The 27,718-nt window shown below is 36.4% G+C and overlaps 1 protein-coding gene and 1 non-coding gene across 4 annotated transcripts in view; one reads left to right on the forward strand and one right to left on the reverse strand.

The window, feature by feature from the left end:
• Positions 1–27,718, reverse strand: part of UBE2K (ubiquitin conjugating enzyme E2 K) — a 79,090-nt gene that overhangs the window by 7,753 nt on the left and 43,619 nt on the right. For all 3 annotated transcript variants that reach the window (XM_004266248.4, XM_049708784.1, XM_033421680.2), the window contains 2 exons: positions 25,805–25,863; positions 15,757–15,839 (listed from right to left, as the gene is read on the reverse strand). In XM_004266248.4, coding sequence (XP_004266296.1) covers positions 15,757–15,839; positions 25,805–25,863 — 142 coding nt within the window. The remainder of the gene's footprint in view (positions 1–15,756; positions 15,840–25,804; positions 25,864–27,718) is intronic.
• LOC117200084 (U6atac minor spliceosomal RNA) lies at positions 22,252–22,377 on the forward strand. Its single transcript, XR_004481520.1, has one exon. It is a non-coding gene; the product is annotated as a U6atac minor spliceosomal RNA (small nuclear RNA).

The following is a 27,718-nucleotide window of genomic DNA, read 5'->3' on the forward strand; positions in this document are numbered from 1 at the left end:
TTTTTCTCCAGGTATTTTCTGATTTCCTCTTTGATGTCTTCACTGATCTCTTGGTTATTTAGTAACATATTGTTTAGCCTCCATGTGTTTGTGTTTTTTACACTTTTTTCCCCTATAAATGATTTCTAATCTCATAGCATTGTCGTCAGAAAAGATGCTTGATATGATTTCAATTTTCTTAAATTTACTGAGGCTTGATTTGTGACTCAAGATGTGATCTATCCCGGAGAATGTTCCGTGTGCACTTGAGAGGAAAGTGTAATCTGCTGGTTTTGGATGGAATGTCCTATAAATATCAATTAAATCTATCTGGTCTATTGTGTCATTTAACTGATATAAATATCAATTAAATCTATCTGCTTCTATTGTGTTTCCTTATTAATTTTCTGTTTCGATGATTTCTCATTGGTGAAAGTAAGGTGTTAAATTCCCCCACTATTACTGCGCTACCGTTGATTTCCTCTCTTATAGCTGTTAGCAGTTGCCTTATGTACTGAAGTGCTCCTATTTTGGGTGCATATATGTTTACAATTGTTAAATATTCTTCTTGGATTGATCCCTTGATCATTATGTAGTGCCCTTCCTTGTCTCTTGTAACATTCTTTACTTTAAAGTCTATTTTACCTGATATGAGTATTGCTACTCCAGCTTTCTTTTGATTTCCATTTGCATGGAATATCTTTTTCCATTCCCTTACTTTCAGTCTGTATGTGTCCTTAGGTCTGAAGTGGGTCTCTTATAGACAACATATATTTGGGTCTTGTTTTTGTATTCATTCAGCAAGCCTGTGTCTTTTGGTTGGAGTATTTAATCCATTCATGTTTAAGCTAATTATCGATATGTATGTTCCTATTACCATTTTGTTGATTGTTATGTTTTTTTTTTTTTTTTTTCTTTGCAGTACGTGGGCCTCTCACTGTTGTGGCCTCTCCCGTTGCGGAACACAGGCTCCGGGTGCGCAGGCCTAGCGGCCATGGCTCACGAGCCTAGCCGCTCTGCGGCATGTGGGATCTTCCCGGACCAGGTCACGAACCCGTGTCTCCTGCATCGGCAGGCGGACTCTCAACCATTGCGCCACCAGGGAAGCCCATGCGTTTGTTTTTGTAGGTCCTTTTCTACTCGCATTTCCCACTTAGAGAAGTTCCTTTAGCATTTGTTGTAGAGCTGGTTTAGTGGTGTTGAATTCTCTTAGCTTTTGCTTGTCTGTAAAGCTTCTGATTTCTCTGTCCAATATGAATGAGATACTTGCTGGGTAGAGTAACCTTGGTTGTAGATTCTTCCCTTTCATCACTTTAAATATATCATGGCACTCCCTTCTGGCTTGTAGAGTTTCTACTGAGAAATCAGCTGTTAACCTTATGGGAGTTCCCTTGTATGTTATTTGCCGTTTTTCCCTTGTTGCTTTTAATAATTTTTCTTTGCCTTTAATTTTTGTCAATTTGATTACTGTGTGTCTTGGTGTGTTTCTCCTTGGGTTTATCCTGCCTGGGACTCTGCGTTTCATGGATTGGGTGGCTATTTCCTTTCCCATATTAGGGAAGTTTTTGACTGTAATCTCTTCAAAAACTTTCTCGGATCCTTTCTCTCTCTCTTCTCCTCTGGGACCCGTATGATGAGAATGCTGTTGTGTTTAACGTTGCCCCAGAGGTCTCGTAGGCTGTCTTCATTTCTTTCCATTCTTTTTTCTTTATTCTGTTCCGCAGCAGTGAATTCCACTATTCTGTCTTCCAGGTCACTTATCTGTTCTGCCTGTTATTCTGCTATTGATTCCTTCTAATGTAGTTTTCATTTCAGTTACTGTATTGTTCATTTCTGTTTGTTTGTTCTTTAATTCTTCTAGGTCTTTGTTAAACATTTCTTGCATCTTCTCGATCTTTGCCTCCATTCTTTATGAGGTCCTGGATCATCTTCACTCTCATTACTCTGAATTCTTTTTCTGGATTGCCTATCTCCACTTCATTTAGTTGTTTTTCTGGGGTTTTATCTTGTTCCTTCATCTGGTACAAAGTCCTCTGCCTTTTCATTTTGTGTATCTTTTTGTGAATGTGGTTTTCCTTCCACAGGCTGCAGAATTGTAGTTCTTCTTGCTTCTGCTAAATGTTGAAGATTACTAAAGAACATGCCCATTTTCACCACACAAATTAGATAATTCTAAACCAGTCTTTTTGAACTGGATTCCTCATTTAAACCACAGAACAGAGAAAATTACTAAGTATTTTCTCAATTTCCCCAAGGATAGTATATAAATAGTACCATCCTGGATGCTTAGGAAAAAACTTAATTTATTATCAGCAACAAATGTCTTAAGGAATGCGCCTTCTTCAACCGGTAGCAGCAACATCACTTGGGAACTTCTACAAAATGAAAATTCTTAGCCCTGTCCCAGACCTACTGAATCAGAAACTCTGGGGTGGCTTAACAGATACTCCAAGTGATTCTGATGCAAACTAATTTTTGAGAAATACTACTTCAGTGCATTACAGCTTAAAGCGAATTGAGAAAGGCTGTTCTAAACCAATATAATTAAACCAGTATTACAAACATGTGTATATTTTATCTACTAGAGAAAAATTACAATACAAATGGTTCTTAATCTAAAATGCTATCAGAATTGTCATTTATATTAAATTCCAGAAAATGCAAACTAATCTATAGCGACAGCAGATCAGTGGTTGCTGGGGAATGGGGGAGCAGGAAGGGTGGGAAGGAGCAATTACAAAGGGACACTCACTAGGAAACTTTTGTCTATGTTGGTTATGTTCGCTATCTTGATTTGTGATAGCTTCATGGAGGTATCTGTGCATTTATCAAATTGTGCATTTTTAATGTGTACAGTTTAAGATAAATCATACCTCAAAAAGCATTTTTTAAAGTTGTGTTTAAAAAACAAAGCTATCAGAATAAAAAATTTTATTGATCAACTCATCCTTTTAGAGAAGCTACAGAAATAGGAAAAACTTTGGTTATGGTGTTTTAAAATTAGGTGAAATGCTAAACTAGCATTGAAAAGAAAAGAAAATTTTAAAAACTTTTTAAACCACTACACATAGTTATATGAAATGGAAATTTTTTTTTTTTTTGGCTGCACTGCACGGCACATGGGATCTTAGTTCCCCAACCAGGGATCAAACCTGCGCCCCCTGGATTGGAAACATGGAGTCTTAACCACTGGACTGCCAAGGCAGTCCTGTGTAATGGAAATTTCTAATTCTGAAACAGGGCTGGGAAAATAGAAATTATTTTTCTAGACTAAATTTCTAAATTTCCTAAGAGTGTGCACAACTTATTTTCAACCAGAAGTTTTAAAATCTTTAGAATGGACAATATTCTTTTAAGACAGTAATCAAAACATAAAATTCCAAATTTAGTCCTTAAATATTAATTCTTGTTCTACCATTCATTATCACTATTAACAAGATGAAATCTTTCTTACTTATTTACTCTAACTTCATTTTATATTTGGGTAATTGTACAGAGAATGTTTAAAGGCACATGCACATCAAGAGCTGCCCAGATATATCACCTTGAAGCTGACTTAAACCACTCAAAAAAGGACAAAAGTACAAAATATCACAGAAATAGGATATACAAAGCCGGCTACTCTAATGTCCCACTGGAATTAAGCATCCTGATTTAGAAATCTGTTTTTTTTTTGGCCACACCACGCAGCAGGCAGGATCTTAGTTCTCCAACCACGGATCGAACCCGTGCCCCCTGCATTGGGACCACTGGGCCACAAGGGAAGTTCCGCAATTTAGAAATCTATAAAAATACTTTAAACAAAATATTAAGTTATATAATGTTTAATTGATCCCACATGATGCGTGGCATGGCCAAGAGAATAAATAAATAAAATAAAATTCTTTCAAGGAAATGTATCTGAATATGGAAGAAAAATCTTCAAAGAGTATTTAATTGTATATACTAAAACAACTATTAAACTCAATAATTTTAATTTACAATAAAAACAAATATGTTTACAACTCAACAAGGCAATAAAAATTATTCTTTACAACTTAATGAGCTCTACTATTTACGATAGCCAAAACATGGAAGCAACCTAAGTGTCCATCGACAGATGAATGGATAAAGATGTGGCACATATACACAATGGAATATTACTCAGCCATGAAAAGAAATGAAATTGAGTTATCTGTAGTGAAGTGGATGGACCTAGAGTCTGTCATACAGAGTGAAGTAAGTCGGAAAGAGAAAAACAAATACTGTATGCTAACACATATATATGGAATCTTAAAAAAAAAAAAAACCACGGTTCTAAAGAACCTAGGGGCAGGACAGGCATAAAAACGCAGACGTAGAGAATGGACTTGAGGACACTGGGAGGGGGAAGTGTAAGCTGGGACAAAGTGAGAGAGTGGGATGGACATATATAAACTACCAAATGTAAAATAGATAGCTAGAGCCCTGAACCAAGATGGCGGAATAGAAGGACGTGCTCTCCCTCTTGTGAGAACACCAGAACCACAACTAGCTGCTTGACAATCATCGACAGGAAGACACGGGAACTCACCATAAAAGATACCCCACATCTAAAGACAAAGGAAAAGCCACAAAGAGACGGTAGGAGGGGCGCAAGCACAGTAAAATCAAATCCCATAACTGCTGGGTGGGTGACTCACAGACTGGAGAACACTTATACCACAGAAGTCCACCCACTGGAGTGAAGGTTCTGAGCCCCACGTCAGGCTTCCAAACCTGGGGTTCCGGCAACGGGAGGAGGAATTCCTAGAGAATCAGACTTTGAAGGCTAGTAGAATTTAATTGCAGGACTTTGACAGGACCGGGGGAAACGGAGACTCCACGCTTGGAGGGCACAGACAAAGTACTGTGTGCATCGGGACCCAGGGGAAGGAGCAGTGACCCCAGGGGATACTGAACCAGACCTACCTGCTAGTGCTGAAGAGTCTCCTACAGAGGCCGGGGCGGGGGGGGAGGGTGGAGGGTGGTGGCTGTGGTTCACCGAGGGGACAAGGACACTGGCAGCATAAGTTCTGGGAAGCACTCCTTGGCCTGAGCCCTCCCAGAGTCCACCATTAGCCCCACCAAAGAGCCCAGGTAGGCTCCAGTGTTGGGTTGCCTCAGGCCAAACACCAACAGGGAAGGAACCCAGCCGCACCCATCAGCAGTCAAGCAGATTAAACTTTTACTGAGCTCTGCCCAGCAGAGCAACAGTCAGCTCTACCAACCAACAGTCCCTCCCATCAGGAAACTTGCACAAGCCTCTTAGACAGCCTCATCCACCAGAGGGCAGACCGCAGAAGCAAGAAGAACTACAATCCTGCAGCCTGTGGAACAAAAACCACATTCACAGAAAGACAGACAAGATGAAAAGGCAGAGGGCTATGTACCAGATGAAGGAACAAGATAAAAACCCAGAAAAACAACTAAATGAAGTGGAGATAGGCAACCTTCCAGAAAGAGAATTCAGAATAATGATAGTGAAGATCATACAGGACATCAGAAAAAGAATGGAGGCAAAGATCGAGAAGATGCAAGAAATGTTTAACAAAGACCTAGAAGAATTAAAGAACAAACAAACAGAGATGAACAATAAAATAACTGAAATGAAAACTACATTAGAAAGAATCAATAGCAGAATAACAGGCAGAAGAACGGATAAGTGACCTGGAAAACAGAATGATGGAATTCACTGCTGCGGAACAGAATAAAGAAAAAAGAATGAAAAGAAATGAAGACAGCCTAAGAGATCTCAGGGACAACATTAAACACAACAACATTCGCATTATAGGGGTCCCAGAAGGAGAAAAGAGAGAGAAAGGACCAGAGAAAACATCTGAAGAGATTATAGTCAAAAACTTCCCTAACATAGGAAAGCAAATACCCAGCCAAGTCCAGGAAGCACAGAGAGTCCCATACAGGATAAACCAAAGGAGAAACACGCCAAGACACATATTAAGCAAACTGGCAAAAATTAAAGACAAAGAAAAATTATTGAAAGCAGCAAGGGAAAAACAACAAATAACATACAAGGGAACTCCCATAAGGTTAACAGCTGATTTCTCAGCAGAAACAATACAAGCCAGAAGGGAGTGGCATGATATACTTAAAGTGATGAAAGGGAAGAACTGACAACCAAGATTACTCTACCCAGCAAGGATGTCGTTCAGATTCGATGGAGAAATCACAAAAGCGTTACAGACAAGCAAAAGCTAAGAGAATTCAGCACTACCAAACCAGCTCTACAACAAATGCTAAAGGAACCTCTCTAAGTGGGAAACACAAGAGAAGAAAAGGACCTACAAAAACGAACCCAAAACAATTAAGAAAATGGTCATAGGAACATGCGTATCGATGATTACCTTAAACGTGAATGGATTAAATGCTCCAACCAAAAGACACAGGCTTCCTGAATGGATACAAAAACAAGACCAATATATATGCTGTCTACAAGAGACCCACTTCAGACCTAGGGACACATTCAGACTGAAAGTGAGCTGATGGAAAAAGATATTCCATGCAAATGGAAATCAAAAGAAAGCTGGAGTAGCAATACTCATATCAGATAAAATAGACTTTAAAATAAAGAATGTTACAAGAGACAAGGAAGGACACTACATAATGATCAAGGGATCAATCCAAGGAGATATAATAAATATATATAGACCCAACATAGGAGCACCTCGATAAATAAGGCAACTGCTAACAGCTACAAAAGAGGAAATCGACAGTAACACAATAATAGTGGGGGACTTTAACACCTCACTTACACCAATGGACACATCATCCAAACAGAAAATTAATACGGAAACAAAAGCTTTAAATGACACAACAGACCAGATAGATTTAATTGATATTTATAGGACATGCCATCCAAGAACAGCAGATTACACTTTCTTCTCAAGTGCGTACGGAACACTCTCCAGAATAGATCACATCTTGGGTCACAAATCAAACTTCAGTAAATTTAAAAAACTGAAATCATACCAACCATCTTTTCGGACCACAATGCTATGAGAGTAGAAATGAATTACAGGGAAAAAAACCATAAAAAAAACACAAACACATGGAGGCTAAACAATACGTTACTACATAACCAAGAGATCACCAAAGACATCAAAATAGGAAATCAGAAATACCTAGAGACAAGTGACAATGAAAACACGACGATCCAAAACCTATAGGATTCAGCAAAAGCAGTTTTAAGAGGGAAGTTTATAGCTATACAAGCCTACCTCAAGAGACAAGAAAAATCTCAAACAATCTAACCTTACACCTAAAGGAACTAGAGAAAGAAGAACAAACAAAACCCAAACTTAGCAGAAGGAAAGAAATCATAAAGATCAGAGCAGAAATAAATGAAATAGAAACAAAGAAAACAGTAGCAAAGATTAATAAAACTAAAACCTGGCTCTTTGAGAAGATAAACAAAATTGACAAACCATTAGCCAGACTCATCAAGAAAAAGAGGAAGAGGACTCAAATCAATAAAATTAGAAATGAAAAAGAAGTTACAACAGACACAGCAGAAATACAAAGCATCCTAAAAGACTACTACAAGCAACTCTATGCCAATAAAGTGACAACCTGAAAGAAATGGACAAATTCTAAGAAAGGTATCATCTTCCAAGACTGAACCAGGAAGAAATAGAAAATATGAACAGAACAATCACAAGTAATGAAATTGAAACTGTGACTAAAAATCTTCCAACAAACGAAAGTCCAGGACCAGATGGCTTCACACGTGAATTCTATCAAACATTTAGAGCAGAGTCAACACCCATTCTTCTCAAACTCTTCCAAAACATTGCAGAGGAAGGAACATTCCCAAACTCATTCTATGAGGCCACCATCACCCTGATACCAAAACCAGACAAGGATACTACAAAAAAAGAAAATTACAGAGCAATAGCACTGATGAATACAGATGCAAAAATCCTCAACAAAATACTAGCAAACAGAATACAACAACACATTAAAAGGATCACACACCATAATCAAGTGGGATTTATCCCAGGGATGCAAGGATTCTTCAATATTCCCAAATCAATCAATGTGATACACCATATTAACAAATTGAAGGAGAAAAATCATATGATCATCTGAATAGATGCAGAAAAAGCTTTTGACAAAATTCAACACCCATTTATGATTAAAAAAAACTCTTCAGAAAGTGGGCATAGAGGGAACCTACCTCAACATAATAAAGGCCATATACAATAAACCCACAGCAAACATCATTCTCCTTGGTGAAAAACTGAAAGCATTTCCTCTAAGATCAGGAATAAGACAAGGATGTGCACTCTTACCACCATTATTCAACATAGTTTTGGAAGTCCTAGCCATGGCAATCAGAGAAGAAAAAGAAATAAAAGGAATACAAATTGGAAAAGAAGAAGTAAAACTGTCACTGTTTGCAGATGACATGATACTATACATAGAGAATCCTAAAGATGCCACCAGAAAACTACTAGAGCTAATCAATGAATCTGGTAAAGTTGCAGGATACAAAATTAATGCACAGAAATCTCTTGCATTCCTATACACTAATAATGAAAAATTTCTCTCTGAAAGAGAAATTAAGGAAACACTCCCATTTACCACTGCAGCAAAAAGAATAAAATACCTAGCAATAAACCTATCTAGGGAGACAAAAGACCTGTATGCAGAAAACTATAAGGCACTGATGAAAGAAATTAAAGATGATACCAAGAGATGGAAAGATATACCATGTTCTTCGATTGGAAGAATCAATATTGTGAAAATGACTATACTACCCAAAGCAATCTACAGATTCAATCCAATCCCTATTAAATTACCAATGGCATTTTTTACGGAACTAGAACAAAAATCTTAAAATCTGTATGGAGGCACAAAAGACCCCGAATAGCCAAAGCAGTCGAGGGAAAAAAACGGAGCGGTAGGAATGAGACTCCCTGATTTCAGACTATACTACAAAGCTATAGTAATCAAGACAGTATGGTACTGGCACAAAAACAGCAACAAAGATCAATGGAACAAGATAGAAAGCCCAGAGATAAACCCACGCACCTATGGTCAACTAATCTATGACAAAGGAGGCAAGGATATACAATGGAGAAAAGACAGTCTCTTCAATAAGTGGTGCTGGGAAAACTGAACAGCTATATGTAAAACAATGAAATTAGAACACTCCCTCACACCATACACAAAAATAAACTCAAAATGGATTCGAGACCTTAACGTAAGACCGGGCACTATCAAATTCTTAGAGAAAAACATAGGAAGAACACTCTTTGACATAAATCACAGTAAGATCCTTTCTGATCCACCTCCTAGAGTAATGGAAATAAAAACAAAAATAAACAAATGGGACCTAATGAAACTTCAAACCTTTTGCACAGCAAAGGAAACCATAAACAAGACCAAAAGACAACCCTCAGAATGGGAGAAAATATTTGCAAACAAATCAACGGACAAAGGATTAATCTCCAAAATATATAAACAGCTCATGCACCTCAATATTAAAGAAACAAACAACCCAATCCAAAAATGGGCAGAAGACCTAAACAGACATTTCTCCAAGAAGACCTACAGATGGCCAAGAAGCACATGAAAAGCTGCTCAACATCACTAATTATTAGAGAAATGCAAATGAAAACTACAATGAGGTATCACCTCACACCAGTCTGAATGGGCATCATCAGAAAATCTACAAACAAATGCTGGAGAGGGTGTGGAGAAAAGGGAACCCTCTTGCAATGTTCGTGGGAATGTAAATTGATACAGCCACTATGGAGAACAGTATGGAGGTTCCTTAAAAAACTAAAAATAAGATTACCATATGATCCAGCAATCCCACTACTGGGCATACACCCTAGGACAACCATAATTCAAAAAGACACATGCACCCCAGCGTTCATTGCTGCACTATTTACAATAGCCAGGTCACGGAAGCAACCTAAATGCCCATCAACAGACGAATGAATAAGGAAGATGTGGTACATATATACAGTGGAATATTACTCAGTCATAAAAAGGAACGAAATTGGGTCATTTGTTGAGACGTGGGTGGATCTAGAGACTGTCATACAGAGTGAAGTCAGAAAGAGAAAAACAAATATCGTATATTAACGTATGTATGTGGAACCTAGAAAAACAGTACAGATGAACCGGTTTGCAGGGCAGAAGTTGAGACACAGATGTAGAGAACAATCGTATGGACACCAAGGGGGGGATGCCGCGGAGGGGTGGGGATGGTGGTGTGATGAATTGGGCAATTGGTATTGACATGTATACACTGATATGTATAAAACTGATGACTAAGAAGAAATTGCTGTATAGAAAAATAAAATTAAAAAATTTTAAAAAAAGAAAAGCATTGGCACAAGGAGAGAAAATAATATTCTTCTTCAAGTAAAAAAAAATTAAAAAAGAAAAAGGAGGAAGCTCCCAATTTCTCCTAACATTATCATTTTTTCTTAATTTGCCAAAAATGTGGGATACATGTATATCTATAACTGATTCAGTTTGCTGTACACCTGAAACACAACATTGTAAATCAACTATACTCCAAGAAATTAAAAAATAAATAAATTAATTAAATTAAATAGATAGCTAGTGCAAAGCAGCCACATAGCACAGGGAGATCAGCTCAGTGCTTTGTGACCACCTAGAGGGGTGGGATAGGGAGGGTGGGAGGGAGACGCAAGAGGGAGGAGATATGGGGATATATGTATATGTACAGCTACTTCACTCTGTTATAAAGCAGAAACTAACACACCACTGTGTAAAGAAATTTTACTCCAATAAAGATGCTAAAATAAATAAATAAATAAAGCTACTATGATAGGAAAAACAAACAACAACTTAATGAGCTCTCAGAAGAGTGAAGGTGGACCTTTGCCATGCCTTATATATAAAAATTAACTCAACACAGGGAACTATACTCAATATCTTATAATAACTTTTAATGGAAAAGAATCAGAAAAAGAATATATACATATATATGTATAACTGAATCACTTTGCTGTGCACTTGAAACTAACACTACATTGTAAATTAACTATTCTTCAATGTTTAAAAAAATCAGAAAAAAAATTAACTCAAAATGGATGAAAGACCTAAACGTAAGACTAATTTTTTGCAGGGGGGCTGCACCGCATGGCTTGTGGGATCTTATTTCCCCAACCAGGGCCCCGGCAGTGAAGGCACTGAGTTCTAACCACTGGACCTCTCGGGAATTCCCAAGACTAAACTTATTATAAAACTCTTAGTAGAAAACATAGGGTGAAAGGTCCACGACACAGCAGTTGGCCATGATTTCTTGGATATCAAAGGACAGGCAAAAGCACAGGCAACAAAAGAAAAAAATAGAGAAACTGGTCTATAACTACATCAAAATTAAAAACTCCTGTGCATAGAAAAAGAAAAATTTTTTTAAATCTTCCTAGGCAGAGAATACAGTCAATAGAGTGAAAGTCAATAGAGGAAAAGAATAGAATACAGTCACAGAATGGGGAGAAAATATTTACAAATCATAGATCTGACAAGGGAGTTAATACCTGAAATATATAAAGAACTCCTTCAACTCAACAACAAAAAACAAACCTGACCAAGAAAGGACTTAAACAAGCATTTCTCCAAAGATGATATACCAGTAGCCGATAAGCACATGAAAAGATGCTTAACATCACTAATCATTAGGAAAACGTAAATGAAACAATGAGATACCATCTCACATCCATTAAGACAGCTACTGTCAAAAAAACAGAAAATAACGGTGGCAAGGATGTGGAGTAATTGGAATCCTGTGCACTGTTGGTGGGAATGCAAAGGGACAGTTTATTCTCAAAACTGAAGGAAAAATCTAGAGCTGTAACTTTAGATTCAATTCATAACAATCTCAATGAGCAAAGTTTTAAGTCTTCTGTATGCTTGAAAACTTTCATAATAAATGCAAGGGAGGTATTCATAAACCATTAAGAATTAATTAGCTAAAAAGAAGCCTAAATGAAAAGTTTTTAAAAGCTGAACACAAGACCAATGGCAAACAATGACAATGTTTTCATAATTAACTGTAATAAAATTAACATTAAAACAAAACTTATTCTTTTGACCGTAAATACTATAGAAACTATAACATCTTTGATGGTATAAAGAAATGTGTACACTTTTTGTTCTACATAAATTTTAAAACCTAAACTTGGTAATGTGAAAAAATACACAAACAAAAATAAAACTTTCTATTCCATTTATTTTGCTTTTCACAAACTGATTAAATTCATACTACATTAATATTTTTAGCATTTAATGTGTAAAATTAGCATAAATCTATTAAAAACAAATCCTAAAAGGCAAACAGAAGTATGAAATTTCAAAATGTGTTAGCTAATTTTAATTAATCAGTGGATAAAAATAAGTGAGTACTTTATAAATCTATCTTCAGTAAATTAATTTTGCTCAGATCTCAAAAATCAATAAGCACAGTTAATATGGCTAATATTCATTCATATGGATAGGTGGGGCCTTTAAAATGTAGAGTAAGCACCAAATTGTGTGTATTGTTGACTAACTTGTCTGTTAAGGATCTTCCAGAAAATCATTAATAATCTATGTTCATTATTGAATGCTACTTAAAAATAACGGCAGCTTTTTTGTTATATTTTTTTGTTAAGGTATAATCAGAGTAAAATGCTTGACAGCTAGATGAATTTTTATATATGTATACACCCGTGGTAACCACCAGCTAGATCAAAATACGTAGTACTTCCAGCACTCAGAAAGCCTCACTCTTGCCCCTGTCATTCACGACCCTACCTACCCACCACTGTCCTAGTTTCTATCACCCAAAATTAGCTTTGACTCATGTTGAATTTCATAAAATGAAATCATACAGTATGTACTCCTTTGTGTCTGGTTGTTGCCACTCCACATGTCTATGAGAATCATCCATGTTGTTTGTGTCAACATGCCTTTTTTTTTTTTAACTGCTATGTAGTGTTCCACTGCATGATTATAGCATTATATATCCATTCTCTTGTTTACAGACATTTGGGTGACTTGCAGTTTGAATAAATCTGCTATGAATATTCTTGTACAAGTCTTTTGGTGGACATATGCACTCATTTCTCTCGGATTTCTCTTGGATATATACCTAGGAGTAGAACTGCTGTGCCAATAGTGAAGGTGTATACTTATTTAGCTTTGGCAGATACTGCTGGTTGAGTGGCTGAACCACATTCTTACCAGCAATGCATGAGAACCATTTGCAAGTGTGTAGTGGCACCTAATTGTGATTTGAATTTGCATTTCCCTGATGACTAATGGTGCTGAGCACAGCTTATCAACCATACAGATATTCTCTTAATGCCCATTTGTATCTTTTGGAAGAGCAGTATCAATGAGTGCAATTTTTATGTGTTGTCATTTTCTTCCCCAGGTAAACAGACACCTTTAGTCATAAGAGGTGTCGCAGAAAAACATAATATGGTTTCCACACAGGGTAAGTTACAAAGTTAAGAAATAACCCATACTAACATAAGTTGTTAAATATTAAAGGTAAATCACCATCCACATGTATTAATAAAGACCAAGGTTAACAAACTGTTTTCTAAGATAACTGTTCCAAATTAGCCTGAACATTGACATTTAGATATCCACTGAATGTCAATTTACTTCAATAAAGGGGGGGATATCCACTGAATGTCAATTTACTTCAATAAGGGGGGGGGGCTGACAAACCCATGGATATCCAATCTCACCTATTTTATCTGATGTCTCTGATATCTTTTAGTATTTCAATGATATAGATATGAAAAGACTAAATTCAGCTATTTGACCTGCCTTAGGAAATGGGAATAGCTGATAAAAAGTGTTCTGATACAAAATTTCAAGTTCTCTATATACACCATAATCTTTCAACTATTTATAGGAAGATAATCAGAAGTGGTAGTACTGCTGGTTTAACTCTGAGCAAAAAGAGAAGACAGTGGAAAATTTTAGTGTGGAGTTTTGTTTTCAAAGGGGTGGAGGTTTCATTCTGTCTGCTGAGAATAACCTGAGTAAAGTCAGAAGCAGAAGGACAGGCTACTGTAATCGTCCAGGCAAGAGGCAATGCAACTTTGGACCAAGGTAGTAGTAATGAGCTGCTGCTAAAATGTTGGCGGTTTCAACAAGAGGATTTGCAGATTTCTCTGGTATAAAGGTACCAGAGAAAGAAGAAAGAAGAAACAAGAATCACGATGAAGTTTTGGCCTTAGCAACTGCAAGGATGTAGCTGCCAAAACTTACATGGGGAAGAAGTAAATTTTGGGCTGGGGAAATAGTTCAGTTTCCAACATGTTTAAGTTTGAGATGTCCATTACATATTCAAGTATAGATGTTAAACAGGCAGCAGGACATGAGTCTAGAGTTCAGAAAATGTAAGTTGCAAGTATATAAACGGTGAAGTTATGAAATCAGATGAGCTCACCAAGGAAATGAGTATAGATTGGAAAAAAGCAGACTTAGCCCTGAGGTATTCTCATGTACAAAGCTCCAGGAGATGAGGGAGGAACTAGTTGAGAAGTCTAGGAGTGGGAAAAGGAAGGGGAGAACAGAAGAACTGATGTCCTAGAAACCAAGTGAAAAAAAGGACAATGTCTCTAATACTGCAAATTTTCATTAATATCACTGAACAACAGAGCTATAAGGGGTCTTCGAGACGACTTTATAGATAAAAACATGGAGGCACAGAAATTCAATAAATTATGAAAAGTCACAAATCAAAAGAATGACAGAAGATAAAGTTAGGTCTAGTCCACAATGTTCAATGTTTAACAGTATGGAATACAGATCAAGAAACTGGATCCCAAGAGATGATCTACTGAGGGAGAGGCTTTACTCAGGTGTGCTATTAGAATGGAAAAACAAAACAAAACCAGCAACTCTTGTCTGTTTATCCAATTACTAAATATACCAAGTGACCCATATGCTAAATGCTGTCATCCTGTTTCAGCTTATTCAGGTTCATTTCTTTCCCTTTCTTAACAAATCAAACACATAACTTATTGTTTTCTTCAACCCCAATGTCTTTTTATATCTCATCTTGGTTGTTCAATCCATACTGTTAGAATATGCCAGGCTCTAATCTAAGAGAAATACATAAAACAACTCATTTACTCTTCTCAACAGCCCTATGAAATAGGTATTAACCCCCAATTTTTTCCAATAAGGAAACGAAGGCAAAAGACCAGGTAATTTACTCAGAACCACAAAAATGAGTAAATTGCAGAGCCACGATTTTAACCTAGTGGTTAAACACTATCCTGCCAAGATAAAATCATACAAAACATGTGAAAGCACTGTACAAATGACGATACCACCTACAAAGGTACTTCTTAGAATCTTAGAACCTTGATCGCACTCAACTAATACGTTTTAACGTTTTCGTTGTCTACGTTCCATCCAAGTCAGAGCTGATTACTACAATACTTAAATTATTTTAGTCTTTCACAAATATCTTTCTGAGATAGCAAAAAATCAAATTTACCAAAGCGACAAATAAAATCCAAGATTTTTCAAGATGGAAAGCTAGCATCTGACATTACCTAATAAATCACTATTTAAATATAGATTCCAATTTCAACTGTAACATATTTTCTCTTACGTACTTAAGAGACTTCATCTAGTTTTAAAATTATTGCCAAATAAAAGTATAATATATGCTTATGTTTTGAGGCAAGTACACATTTAACACTCTAAACAGTCTTAGAATTCATATGAGAGAGGGTTGAAGGTGAATTCAAAATCTCTTACCATTGATCTTTCAGGATATCCAAACAAATAGCCCCTGTGACGGAACTAATATTAGGATGCCATATTTTAGTGATAAACCGGACCTAGAATATAAAGCACATTTGAGTTTTAAAGTACAGAAGTAAAACATATATAGTTTAAGTAGAACTATAAGAAAATGAAATCCTCAAGCTAAAAAAAATGCTCATACTTACATCATTTTGCCTAAGTGAAGGGAAGGGTGTAGGAGACAAAGCATTCAGTGAGCCAAATGCTATCAATGACATACATTCTTTTTAAACCTTTTAATAAATGCTCAAAGAAACCCAACAATTAACTAGGTGTTTATAAATTACCTAGCATAGTGTTAGATGCTATGAGAAATTTAACATGGACTAAGATCCATTCAGGTAGATAAAGTAGTACAGAAAATCAAAATATAGATAGTAAATGGCAATTTTTCTAGAGTGAAGGGTGTAGAATAGGTTTGAAGGAAAAAGTAAGCAAAATCAGTACATGGAAACAGAAGTAGAAAGTGACTATAAGATTACTCCTGATTTTTTTGTAGCACTTTTTTTCTTAAATACTTTAAAAAATTTTTTGACAAATATTTAAAGGCCTACTATTATTTGCCAGGCACTGAGGCTCAGAGTTTAAGAAATTTACCCAATATCAAGTAAGTAGTTTACAACAGAAGATACAAACTCACACAATCTAATTTCAGATTCTGAGTGTACTTATTTAAGCATGAAAGAATAAGAAATCAACGATGTGAAAATGCTAACTCTATCACATCACCTTGAAATGAAATCTACTTCATCAGCTCTTATTTATGAGCTTTTGGAGGAAGAACAGGAGGAGGAGGAGGATTATACCTGACACATATATATGATAGTCATCTAGGTCAAAATTCTTTAACATTTAACAGATTAATTACTATGAACCAAGCTATGTTCTAGTACCTTGCAAAAATTAACTCATCAATATATGCTGTGATGAACTGGGAGATTGGGATTGACATTATACACTAATATGTATAAAATGGATAACTAATAAGAACCCACTGTATAAAAAAATAAAATTCAAAAAATATATATGCTCCAAATGTAAGCTATTTATGAAAAGAAGCTAAAAGAATTATCATGCTTCCACTTCTCTCCCTGTGACTTGTCTATACTATCTGTTCTTAATTCCTCACATATTCACTCACTAACTTACAAGCCATCTGAAAAAGCACTTCCATTCACCAATGACTTCAAAACACTTAAAACTAATGGAGACTTTCCACTCCTTGATCCTTTTTAATTCTTAAAATAACCTTACTGCTTTCAATGATATCTACTTCTTTCCATCCACAGAACACCATGTCTTTAAAGGAGACTATCATTCTTCACCTGGGTTACTGAACAGTTTTTGACTTTACTGCCTTCAGTTTTCTTCCCTCCAATCCATTCTCCACACTGAAACCAGAGAGCCCTTTAAAACAAACCTGATTCATGTCACTACTCTACTTAAGGCCCTTTAACGACTTCTCATTCCGTTTATGTAAGCCCACACTGTTAAACTGATTCTAGCCTCGCTCTCAAATCTCACATCTACCCTACATTCAATACAAGTGCTCAACAAGTCATATTTTTAAAAAAAAAAATTTTTTTTTTGGACTCAGGGTCTTCATACATTTCTTCTTTCAATAACACACCTTGATATCCTCTTCTCCTGGCTAACTCCTACTTATCATTTAAGTTTCAGCTTCCATAATCACTTCTTCCTGACCTGTCCTATAGCACCCTGTACTTTCTCCTGTGTCACAGTACTTGATCACACTTCTATCATCTCTTTCTTATTTGCCTGGTCTTCTCTAAAATGCATGGTGTCTATCCTGCTTAGTAGAGCATTCCAAGCATCTAAAGTGCCTCACACTGAATGAATGTGCAATAATATTTATTATATATATATATTTTTGGTTTGTTTGTTTTAATATTTTGGCGACGTCAAATAGCATGTGGCATCTTAGTTCAATCCCCCCAGGGATTGAACCGTGCCCCCTGCAGCGGAAATGCAGTCTTAACCACTGGACCACCAGGGAAGTCCCGAGGAAAACAGAATTTTAAATTACTACTGAAGATGTCAGAAGGTTTACAATTTAGGCAGATGATCTAAGGATGTGTGAATTATTCTTGCTTTTTAAAGAAGAATCTTCAATACATGATTCTCTGAAGACTCTACATGAAAAACAAATATGCTTATATGCAGGACCAAGGAAATTATTAAACTATTTCTTTGTACTACAATCTACAGTTAGAAATAAATAACTTTGAATTTGCAGATAATCTAATAAAGAAATTAATTTTCAAGAGGCCACTCCATTATCTACCAGTACAGATGTAAGTAACTTCTATAAGTAGTTCTTTGTATGGTTTTACACTCTTTTATCTATTCCTCTCTTTGTCATTCTTTATCATCAACTATCTCCTTTCTTAGATTTTTCACTTCTTTCTCAACTCTTAATATTACCAATGGTAACCACATATACCCCATCATTCTACGCTCAATTCATATCCATTGTATTCATCACATTCTCCCAGAGTACTACCATCCCCGACCTATAGCAACAAAAATGTACAAAGAACTTGGAAGGGATGAAGTATAAAAGTAACAATACAAAGACATTTATTATGACCTACTTGAGTCATACTTGACTCAAATATGAGATGGTTTACAGTACTAAAATACTTATATGAATAACAATTCAAGTTTCCTTATTTTCACAAATGAAACTAATACTAGCACTGTCTGGGTAACTTGACAACACTCATTAGCTTTGAGGAGCACTCAAAGAATTTAGAAACAAAAATCTTAACACTATGTACACAGTGTTACCAGACTGAAATAAAGGAAGGGGACGATTCTTAGGGGACGATTCTTAGTTATTTATATTGATACACCATCATCAGTAATCTTATCTCCTCCCACAGGATGCAGCCTATATTTATGCACTCTTTAGTTCAACAAATATTTTACCTTCCACCTCATGGTAGATGTGAGCTCTATTTCCATCAGGAATTTCCAGTTTCAAGCTTGGAACTCAAGGAAGTTACAATATTAAACCTGCTTTAACTAACTTATTGTACAAAAGAAAATGCTATTTTATTTTAAATATGCATGTGCAGAAGGGAAGACTCATTGAAGGCTATTAGCATCGGTATTTATACTCAATTTCATATATAAAAGTACTTATAACACAAAGGAAAAAGAGGAAAATTCACAACCTAATCTCCAATAGTAAGTTCGACAAATCACTGAGCTAGAGTTTTCCTAATTTAATGGGGTTTTCATTCGTAGAATATTATTACAACTTACTTAAAAATAAAGTATGTGGCCAACAAACACATGAAAGAATGCTCAACATCATTAATCATTAGAGAAATGCAAATCAAAACTACAATGAGATATCATCTCACACCAGTCAGAATGGCCATCATCAAAAAATCTAGAAACAATAAATGCTGGAGAGGGTGTGGAGAAAAGGGAACACTCTTGCACTGCTGGTGGGAATGTGAATTGGTTCAGCCACTATGGAGAACAGTATGGAGGTTCCTTAAAAAACTACAAATAGAACTACCATATGACCCAGCAATCCCACTACTGGGCATATACCCTGAGAAAACCAAAATTCAAAAAGAGTCATGTACCAAAATGTTCATTGCAGCTCTATTTACAATAGCCCGGAGATGGAAACAACCTAAGTGCCCATCATCGGATGAATGGATAAAGAAGATGTGGCACATATATACAATGGAATATTACTCAGCCATAAAAAGAAATGAAACTGAGCTGTAATGAGGTGGATAGACCTAGAGTCTGTCATACAGAGTGAAGTAAGTCAGAAAGAAAAAGACAAATACCGTATGCTAACACATATATATGGAATTTAAGAAAAAAAAATGTCATGAAGAACCTAGGGGTAAGACAGGAATAAAGATGCAGACCTACTGGAGAACGGACTTGAGGATATGGGGAGGGGGAAGGGTGAGCTGTGACAGGGCGAGAGAGAGTCATGGACATATACACACTAACAAACGTAGTAAGGTAGATAGCTAGTGGGAAGCAGCCGCATGGCACAGGGATATTGGCTCGGTGCTTTGTGACAGCCTGGAGGGGTGGGATAGGGAGGGTGGGAGGGAGGGAGATGCAAGAGGGAAGACATATGGGAACATATGTATATGTATAACTGATTCACTTTGTTATAAAGCAGAAACTAACACACCATTGTAAAGCAATTAAAAATAAATAAATAAATAAAGTATGTGGGCTTCCCTGGTGGTGCAGTGGTTAAGAATCTGCCTGCCAATGCAGGGGACATGGGTTCGAGCCCTGGTCCGGGAAGATCCCACATGCCGCGGAGCAACTAAGCCTGTGCACCACAACTACTGAGCCTGCGCTCTAGAGCCCGCGAGCCACAACTACTGAGCCCACGTGCCTAGAGTCCATGCTCTGCAACACGAGAAGCCACCACAATGAGAAACCCGTGCACCACAATGAAGAGTAGCCCCCACTCGCCACAACTAGAGAAAGTCTGCGTGCAGCAACAAAGACCCAATGAAGCCAAAAATAAATAAATAAAATAAAATAAATTTTAAAAATAAATAAAGTATGCATTGAATCAAACTTCTTCTATCCTATACTCAGCTGATTCAAAGATACATCTTCTCTGTTCAGAAGTAAACCTTCTGCTCTTCAGGTCAATAGTTTATTGCAGAGTAATAAAAAATACTCTGTAACCATGTTAAGATAAAACAATGTAAGTTTTCAACTGGGTGCAATTTTAGCTGCACAGTAGTGAGAACATGACAGTTAACGTCAATACTTTTACCTCAGAAGGCTTAAAATTAAACCTGAGGCTACATATTAAACATATGTGAACATAATTATGCACGAAATTTACACAAATATTCCCCACTCTTTCCATCATTATCTACCAGTCAAAATTCAAATCTAATATAGTAAATATCTAGAACATATTTATCAACATTAATTAGCATCTACTCCAAAAGCTTACGGCCATAAATGGGAGGAGTACCATATTTAAAAGAATACTAAATTCCAAGTATAACTAACTGGTAGAAGCCAGAGGGAGACAAATGTGGGTTGACTGAAGGAAGACCTTTCTAAATCTTGAAGTTACTTCAACATGGTATGGCTGGAATTAAGACAGTAGTGGCCTGAAGAGCAACATGAACTAGTAGCAAAAACATCAGACAGACCTCAGTTCTTATGTTTTTAGTCCATTTTTCTTGCTTTTCTGAAAAAGGTGGGAGGAGGAAGTGTTAATACAATAGTGATTTCAAAGATTAAATGAAATAATGTATCAAGTGCCTAAGACAGAACCAGAACTATGCAATCACTTTTGATTTACATTTACAGACTACAGAGGGAAATAAACACTTTTATTGAGACAATAATTTGCCCCCATTTAAAGTGCACAACTTCATGGTGGTTAGTACATTCACAGTTGTGCAACCATCACCAAAATCTAATTTTTGACCATTTCAACACCTCAAAAAGAAACTACAGGGACTTCCCCGGGGGTCCAGTGGTTAAGACTCCACACTCCCAATGCAGGGAGCCCAGGTTTGACCCCCGGTCAGGGAACTAGATCCTGCAAGCCGCAACTAAGACCCGGCGCAGCAAAATAATTATTTATTTATTTAAAAAACAACAACAACAACTGGGCTTCCCTGGTGGCGCAGTGGTTAAGAATCCACCTGCCAATGCAGGGGGCACGGGTTTGAGCCCTGGTCCGGGAAGATCCCACATGTCGTGGAGCAACTAAGCCTGTGCGCCACAGCTACTGAGCCCGTGTGCTAGAACTACTGAAGCCCACGCACCTAGAGCCCGTGCTCCACAACAAAAGAAGACACCGCAATGAGAAGCCCGCGCACCACAATGAAGAGTAGCCCCCGCTCACTGCAACTACAGAAAGCCTGCTCACAGCAACGAAGATCCAACACAGCGAAAAAATGAATAAATTAATTAAAAATAAAATTAAATTAAAATAAACGAATTGTATTTCTATAAACTGTAAATAAACAATTTGAAAATGAATTAATTTTAAAAAAAAGAAACTACGTAACCAACAGCAGTCACTCCCCATTCCTCCACACTCCTCCAGCCCTAGGCAACCACCAGTCTACCTTTTTTTCACTGTGATTTGCCTCTTCTAATGTTCATATAAATGAAATCATACAATGTGTGGCTTTTTGTGCCTGGCTTTTTCATTTAGCGTGATGTTTTGAAAGTTCATCTATTTTGTAGCACATATCAGCACTTTTACCACGTTTATAACCAAATGTGGTATGGATATACCACATTTAATTTTTCCATTCAGTTGATGGACATTTAGAGCACTTCCATTTTTTGGCAGTTATGAATAGTGCTGGTATGAACATTTCTGTGCAAGTTGTGTGGACACGTTTTCGTTTCTATTGAGTAGATATCTAGAAGTAGAACTGCTATGTGTTGTATGAAAGGAGAGAAGGTTAGCACTGCCCTCGACAAGGATGGAAGAAGCTCTCGGGCCTGACAACATGCATATGGTTAAGGCACTGACACCTACTTTGTGGCATCTAACCATTTTTTTTTCAATAAAAAATAAATTTAAAAAAGAAATAAGTGTTGTAGAAGTAGAACTGCTAGGTCATAAGGTAACTCTACGTTTACCATTTTGACCAAAATATTTTTCAAAGCCAGCTCCAACACTTTACATTCCTACCAGTAACGTATGAGAATTTCAAATTAAAGAGGAAATTTAAGCATCAATGCTACTGTATTTTACAACGTTGCAGAGGGAAGCCAACAGACTACTTCAAGAAGGCCCTCTTAGGGTGGTAGTCACTGGTTAATGCTAGCTAATATTTACAGCATGCTTAGTCTGAGCAGGCACTGTTCTAAGTATTGTATTTCACTGAATCTCAGGTACCATCAATTATTCAATACACGATTATTTTATGTACCTTGAGAAAGAAAAAAACTCTGCCAATTAAGTTATAACATCTCATCCACTGAAAGATATATCCTGATTTCAGAGATGTTAAAAATATGAAAAAATATTTCATAGAATTATTGAAGTATTGTTTTTTAAATGGACTACTCTTTTAATCTTCATAATCCTTTCAAAGGATTTTACAAATAAGGAAACACACAGTGGTTAGATAGCTTGCCTAAAATCAAGAAGCCAGTTAAATGCCAGAAGAAAGATTTGAACTGTGGTTGATTATTTTTGTTCTTGGTAGAGTCATATTGACCGTTTCAGAGATTTTGCCCTTATTCCTTCCTCATTAGAAACAAGAAGTAGAGCACAGTGGGCCTTACAGGATCTAGTTTCTATTTAACCTCTAAGCCTCAGTTCCCTCATTCATTAAGACTGTTATGAAGACTTTCAGGAAAGGCATATAAAATTCCTAGCACAAAACAAGTGACAACTGCTACTATCATTATTTAATAGTAAAAATATAGTGGTTGAGAGCAGTCTCTCTTGAGATCTTTTCTTTCTTCCCTCATTTCCATTAAAATTTTTTTAGGCTTTGAGGTCATCCTTATCTCGAAACATTTTAAAATCCTCTTTTCTTAAATTTACAGTATTCTATAATTAAAGTAACCTCAAGTCACTACTACTCATTCTAATGATCACACTGACAACCAAGATTACCTAGTGGAGGGTAACTAGGGTAAGGATGAAAATTAAGTCACAAATGTAAGATGAAAGCTTAATAGTGGTCATCTCCAAGTGGTCATACTGGAAAAAAAAAAAATGTTCTTTTAATTCTTCACTATTCAAATTTCTACAACAGGGGCTTCCCTAGTGGCGCAGTGGTTAAGAATCCGCCTGCCAATGCAGGGGACACAGGTTCAAGCCCTGGTCCGGGAAGATCCCACATGCCGCGGAGCACCTAAGCCCGTGCACCACAACTACTGAGCCTGCGCTCTGGGGCCCACGAGCCACAACTACTGAAGCCCGTGCACCCAGAGCCCATGCTCCACAACAAGAGAAGCCACCACAGTGGGAAGCCCATGCACCACAACGAAGGGTAACCCTGCTTGCCGCAAGTAGAGAAAGCCCACGCGCAGCAACAAAGACCCAACACAGCCAAAAATAAAATAAATAAATTTATTTAAAAAAAAAAATTTCTACAACAAACACAAACTACTTTTATAAAAGGCAAAAAAAAAAACAAAAAAAAAATCAACCAGGCTTAAAAGGTAGAAACAACCAAAATGTCCATCGATGGTTAAAGGGATAAACAAAATGTGGTGGGTATGTACAAGGGAATACTATTAAGCCTTAAAAAGGAATGGCATTCTGCCACAACTTATAATATGGATGAACCTTAAAGATATTATACTAAGTGAAATGAGCCAGGTACAGAAGGACAAAAATCGTATGATTCCACTTAAATGAGGTACCTAGGGTAGGAAAAATTCATAGAGAAAAAATATAACAGTGGTTACCAGCATGGAATATCAGGGAGTTATTGTTCAGTAGGGAAGATGAAAATGTTCTGGAAATGGATGGTGGTGATACACAGAAAACAATGTGAATGTGCTTAAGTGCCACTAGACTGCACACTTAAAAATGGTTAAAATAGTAAATTTTATGTTATGTATACTTTACCACAATTTAAAAACATCAACCAGGCTTATCAGAAAATAGATATACATAAACAACAGGATAACAGACACCTCAAACTGGTAGGTGACTCAACTTCACCCTGGAACTTCCACTGCTGTGTCTATATTCTTAAATGGGGGACAACCAGTAGGCTGAATGAATGAATTCTGGAACATTTTCTGAGTGACTACTATCATATGCTCAAGGGACACTATACTTTCAGGAGCCATAGAAAATACAAAGGTGTATTAAGCCGTGGTCTTTGACCTCAGTAGCACAAAAGCTAGTGAAAGATACATATCCCCAAATAATACAATACATTAATTGGTACTGTAATTGTGGTGGTACTATATAAATTACATAAAATGCTATTGGGAGTAGAGGGAGAAACATTTTGACAGGCACAGCGTAATGGAGAAAGTGATACTTTACCTAGACCTCAAAAGAAAAGTAGAATTTTAAATGACAGGGACAATGGTTCAAGTGAAAATGACAGGGAAGTGTGAAAGAATAAGCATTAACCTACAAACAGCAAGTAATCTAGGCTGGAGAAAAAGAAACTCATATTGTGGGTGAGGGCAGCAAGAGATTAGGATGGAAAAAAAGACTAAGGTCAGGTTACAGGAGCTTTTAAATGCCCAGCTAAGGAGTTCAGACTATTAACAAGGAAAGAAAAGAAACATGATCAAAACTGCACTTTAGGAAGATTTATAGAACAACAGTGCAAAGAATGAATAGTATGGCAAAGATGAAAGGGTGATCAAATAATAGGCAAAACAGGTGCAGTAATAAAGCTGAATGCCTAAACTAAAATGGTGATGATAGCAAAAGTAAAGACATAAAGGAAGCAATTCAGTCAAAAAATAAGTTTAGGTTAGTTCCCCTTGTTATACACAATCCTAGATTATTGTTTCCTCTTTTAACATTCATCACAGTTGCAATGATTTGTTCATTTTTCCCCCCACTAGAACATGAGCTCCATGAAAGCAAGGACAGCAGTGTAAGTCTTACTTATTGCTATATTGGCACAAAGTACTCAAATAATTGTTGAATAAAGTCAGAGTACTCTCTTCCCTAAAAAATATACTTCTCTGAGGCAAATAAGGACTTGTATAAGGATTCTCTAAATTTGGGAACACTATAAGTTTTTCCAGACCCAGAATTTAAGCCGTTGTCAGATACACATCCTATTCCTGTCTAAAGCCATTACTAGCTGCCTCTGAGTAAGCTTACTTTTCATTCTAATTCCAGAAGCAAACCATCTGTCATTACCTGACATCTTGTCCATGCTAAATTTACACAGTAAACAACTAAAAAATTTGTAATTTTAATAAACACTAAAGTACATATTAATTAAACGAGCCAAGAAAAAGTTCATGCACAAAAATAGGCTTACAATACCTTAGGGGGATTAAATGGATATGTTTCTGGTATTTTAATCTCTAGTTGATATCTTCCTCCTAAAAAATGGGGAAAACAGAAAGTTAACAGTGCTGCTCACCTCAAATATGTAAAGCCAAATATAGTGATAGAACTTTTCAAAACATATACTATTTTATAGTCAATTACAACAGATTCATTTTAAAGGTGAAACCCAAAAAGGAAATAAACAAAAGCACTAGTTTTTAATTTAAAGGTTATTTAAAGCATACAGAATACCCATTTTAAACTGATATTAGTTTATCAGTGAATAATTGGAGAGATGGATGAATACATTAAATCCACAGACGATCCAATGCCAAAGACTTCACTGGAACAATTACGTAGCACAGGTTCCATCTCTTTTTGTTTCCTTTAGTCCACACTGATAAGTGTTGCTAAATAACAGGAAAAAATGGAAAGAAAAAAGGAAAAGAAGAAAAAAAGAAAGAAGATAGGGAAGTATAAAGGCATAGGTGGTACAAAGAAAAAGGATACACAGATTACGCCAAAAACTGAAAAATCTACTTCTAGCTGGTTCTCTCAAATGCAAAAATGTCCCAAAGTTTTAATCTGGGACATTAAATTAAATGCCAACACTTCTTGTTAAAATTTAAAAAACAAAATTCAATAGTAAGACAAGAGGCAGGAATAAAGACAAAAACCTAGTCTCTTCCTGTAAATGGGTATACAAAGAGACTGTTCTAACCAGTAACATATAAACAGTAGGCAACATTCCATTTTGGTCTGAAGTTATCTTGAGCAACTAGCAGCTAAATAAGTATTTTTTTTTTTAAGTTTATCTAGCTTCCCATAACTAGGATACTAAAGGGGGAGGATAACTGCTTCTCAGGAAACTCTGAAGGGGGAATCTTGCACTGGATGGCAGACTGGATTTGAATCCTAACTCTACGGAACCTTCCAATTCTAAGATTTTATGATCCATTACCAAAGAATATTTATCATTCCAAAATACAGCAAATAAAACTGAGCTAGTGAAATATTTATATATGAAACTATGCCTGGGATTTGCTTCAAAATAATCAAGGGATGAATTACATCAAAGACTGGCCATGAAATGATAGTTATTAAAGCTGGCTGATGAGTGCCTGGAGGTTTTTGCCTTCTGTATATATCTGAAATTTTCCATAATAAAAAGTAATAAAACAAAAACAGTAATTGTGCTCTAGGAACGCTACTGACTTCAAAATTCCGTACACTCAATTCTCAGTATATCCTGCCACTTCCTTCATTGTTAGAACAGATGAATGTGGATCTAAGAAAAAAACAAAAGAGCAATTCACTTGGTACCACTTTCTTCAAGCCCTTTTGGTGCCAATTCTTCTTTTCTTGCTTATTCCTTTTAATAGAATCCCATACTGACTAATGCACAAGTTGAACTAGATGCCTGAAGCACACAGAATACAGCAGCAGTGAAATATAAAGGAAAGAAGTAAAAAAAAAAAGAAACAAAAAGACAGGTAAGAGAAGAGTACCTCAAGAAATTTTTGTGTATACAGAGATAACTGTTTATATTCAGAGTTATAAATGCTAGCTTCAAATATAGGTATAATAAATTTAGCCTGAGTAATGTATACATTCTTCTTTTTCATTCCTATGAATCTTACTTTTTTCATTAAATTCCAAATTACTGTCTCTATAACCTTTCATATAAAGTTGTTCCTTCTTGAATGTCCAAAACAATCTCTTAGGAGCAGTGTGAGAGCCCTGAAATACTATATAAATAATGCTGGACCCTAGAGTCCCCCAAATCCTATTTCTACTCCATATGCTATTGGTATGCTCTGTCTTGCATTATTTGACAACTTCAATATATAATCAATATAGCATTAACCACAGCATTATTTGATATATATCAGAGTAACACAACTAAGG

This window comes from Orcinus orca, chromosome 4, assembly GCF_937001465.1.
Source record: "Orcinus orca chromosome 4, mOrcOrc1.1, whole genome shotgun sequence".
Taxonomy (NCBI): domain Eukaryota; kingdom Metazoa; phylum Chordata; class Mammalia; order Artiodactyla; family Delphinidae; genus Orcinus; species Orcinus orca.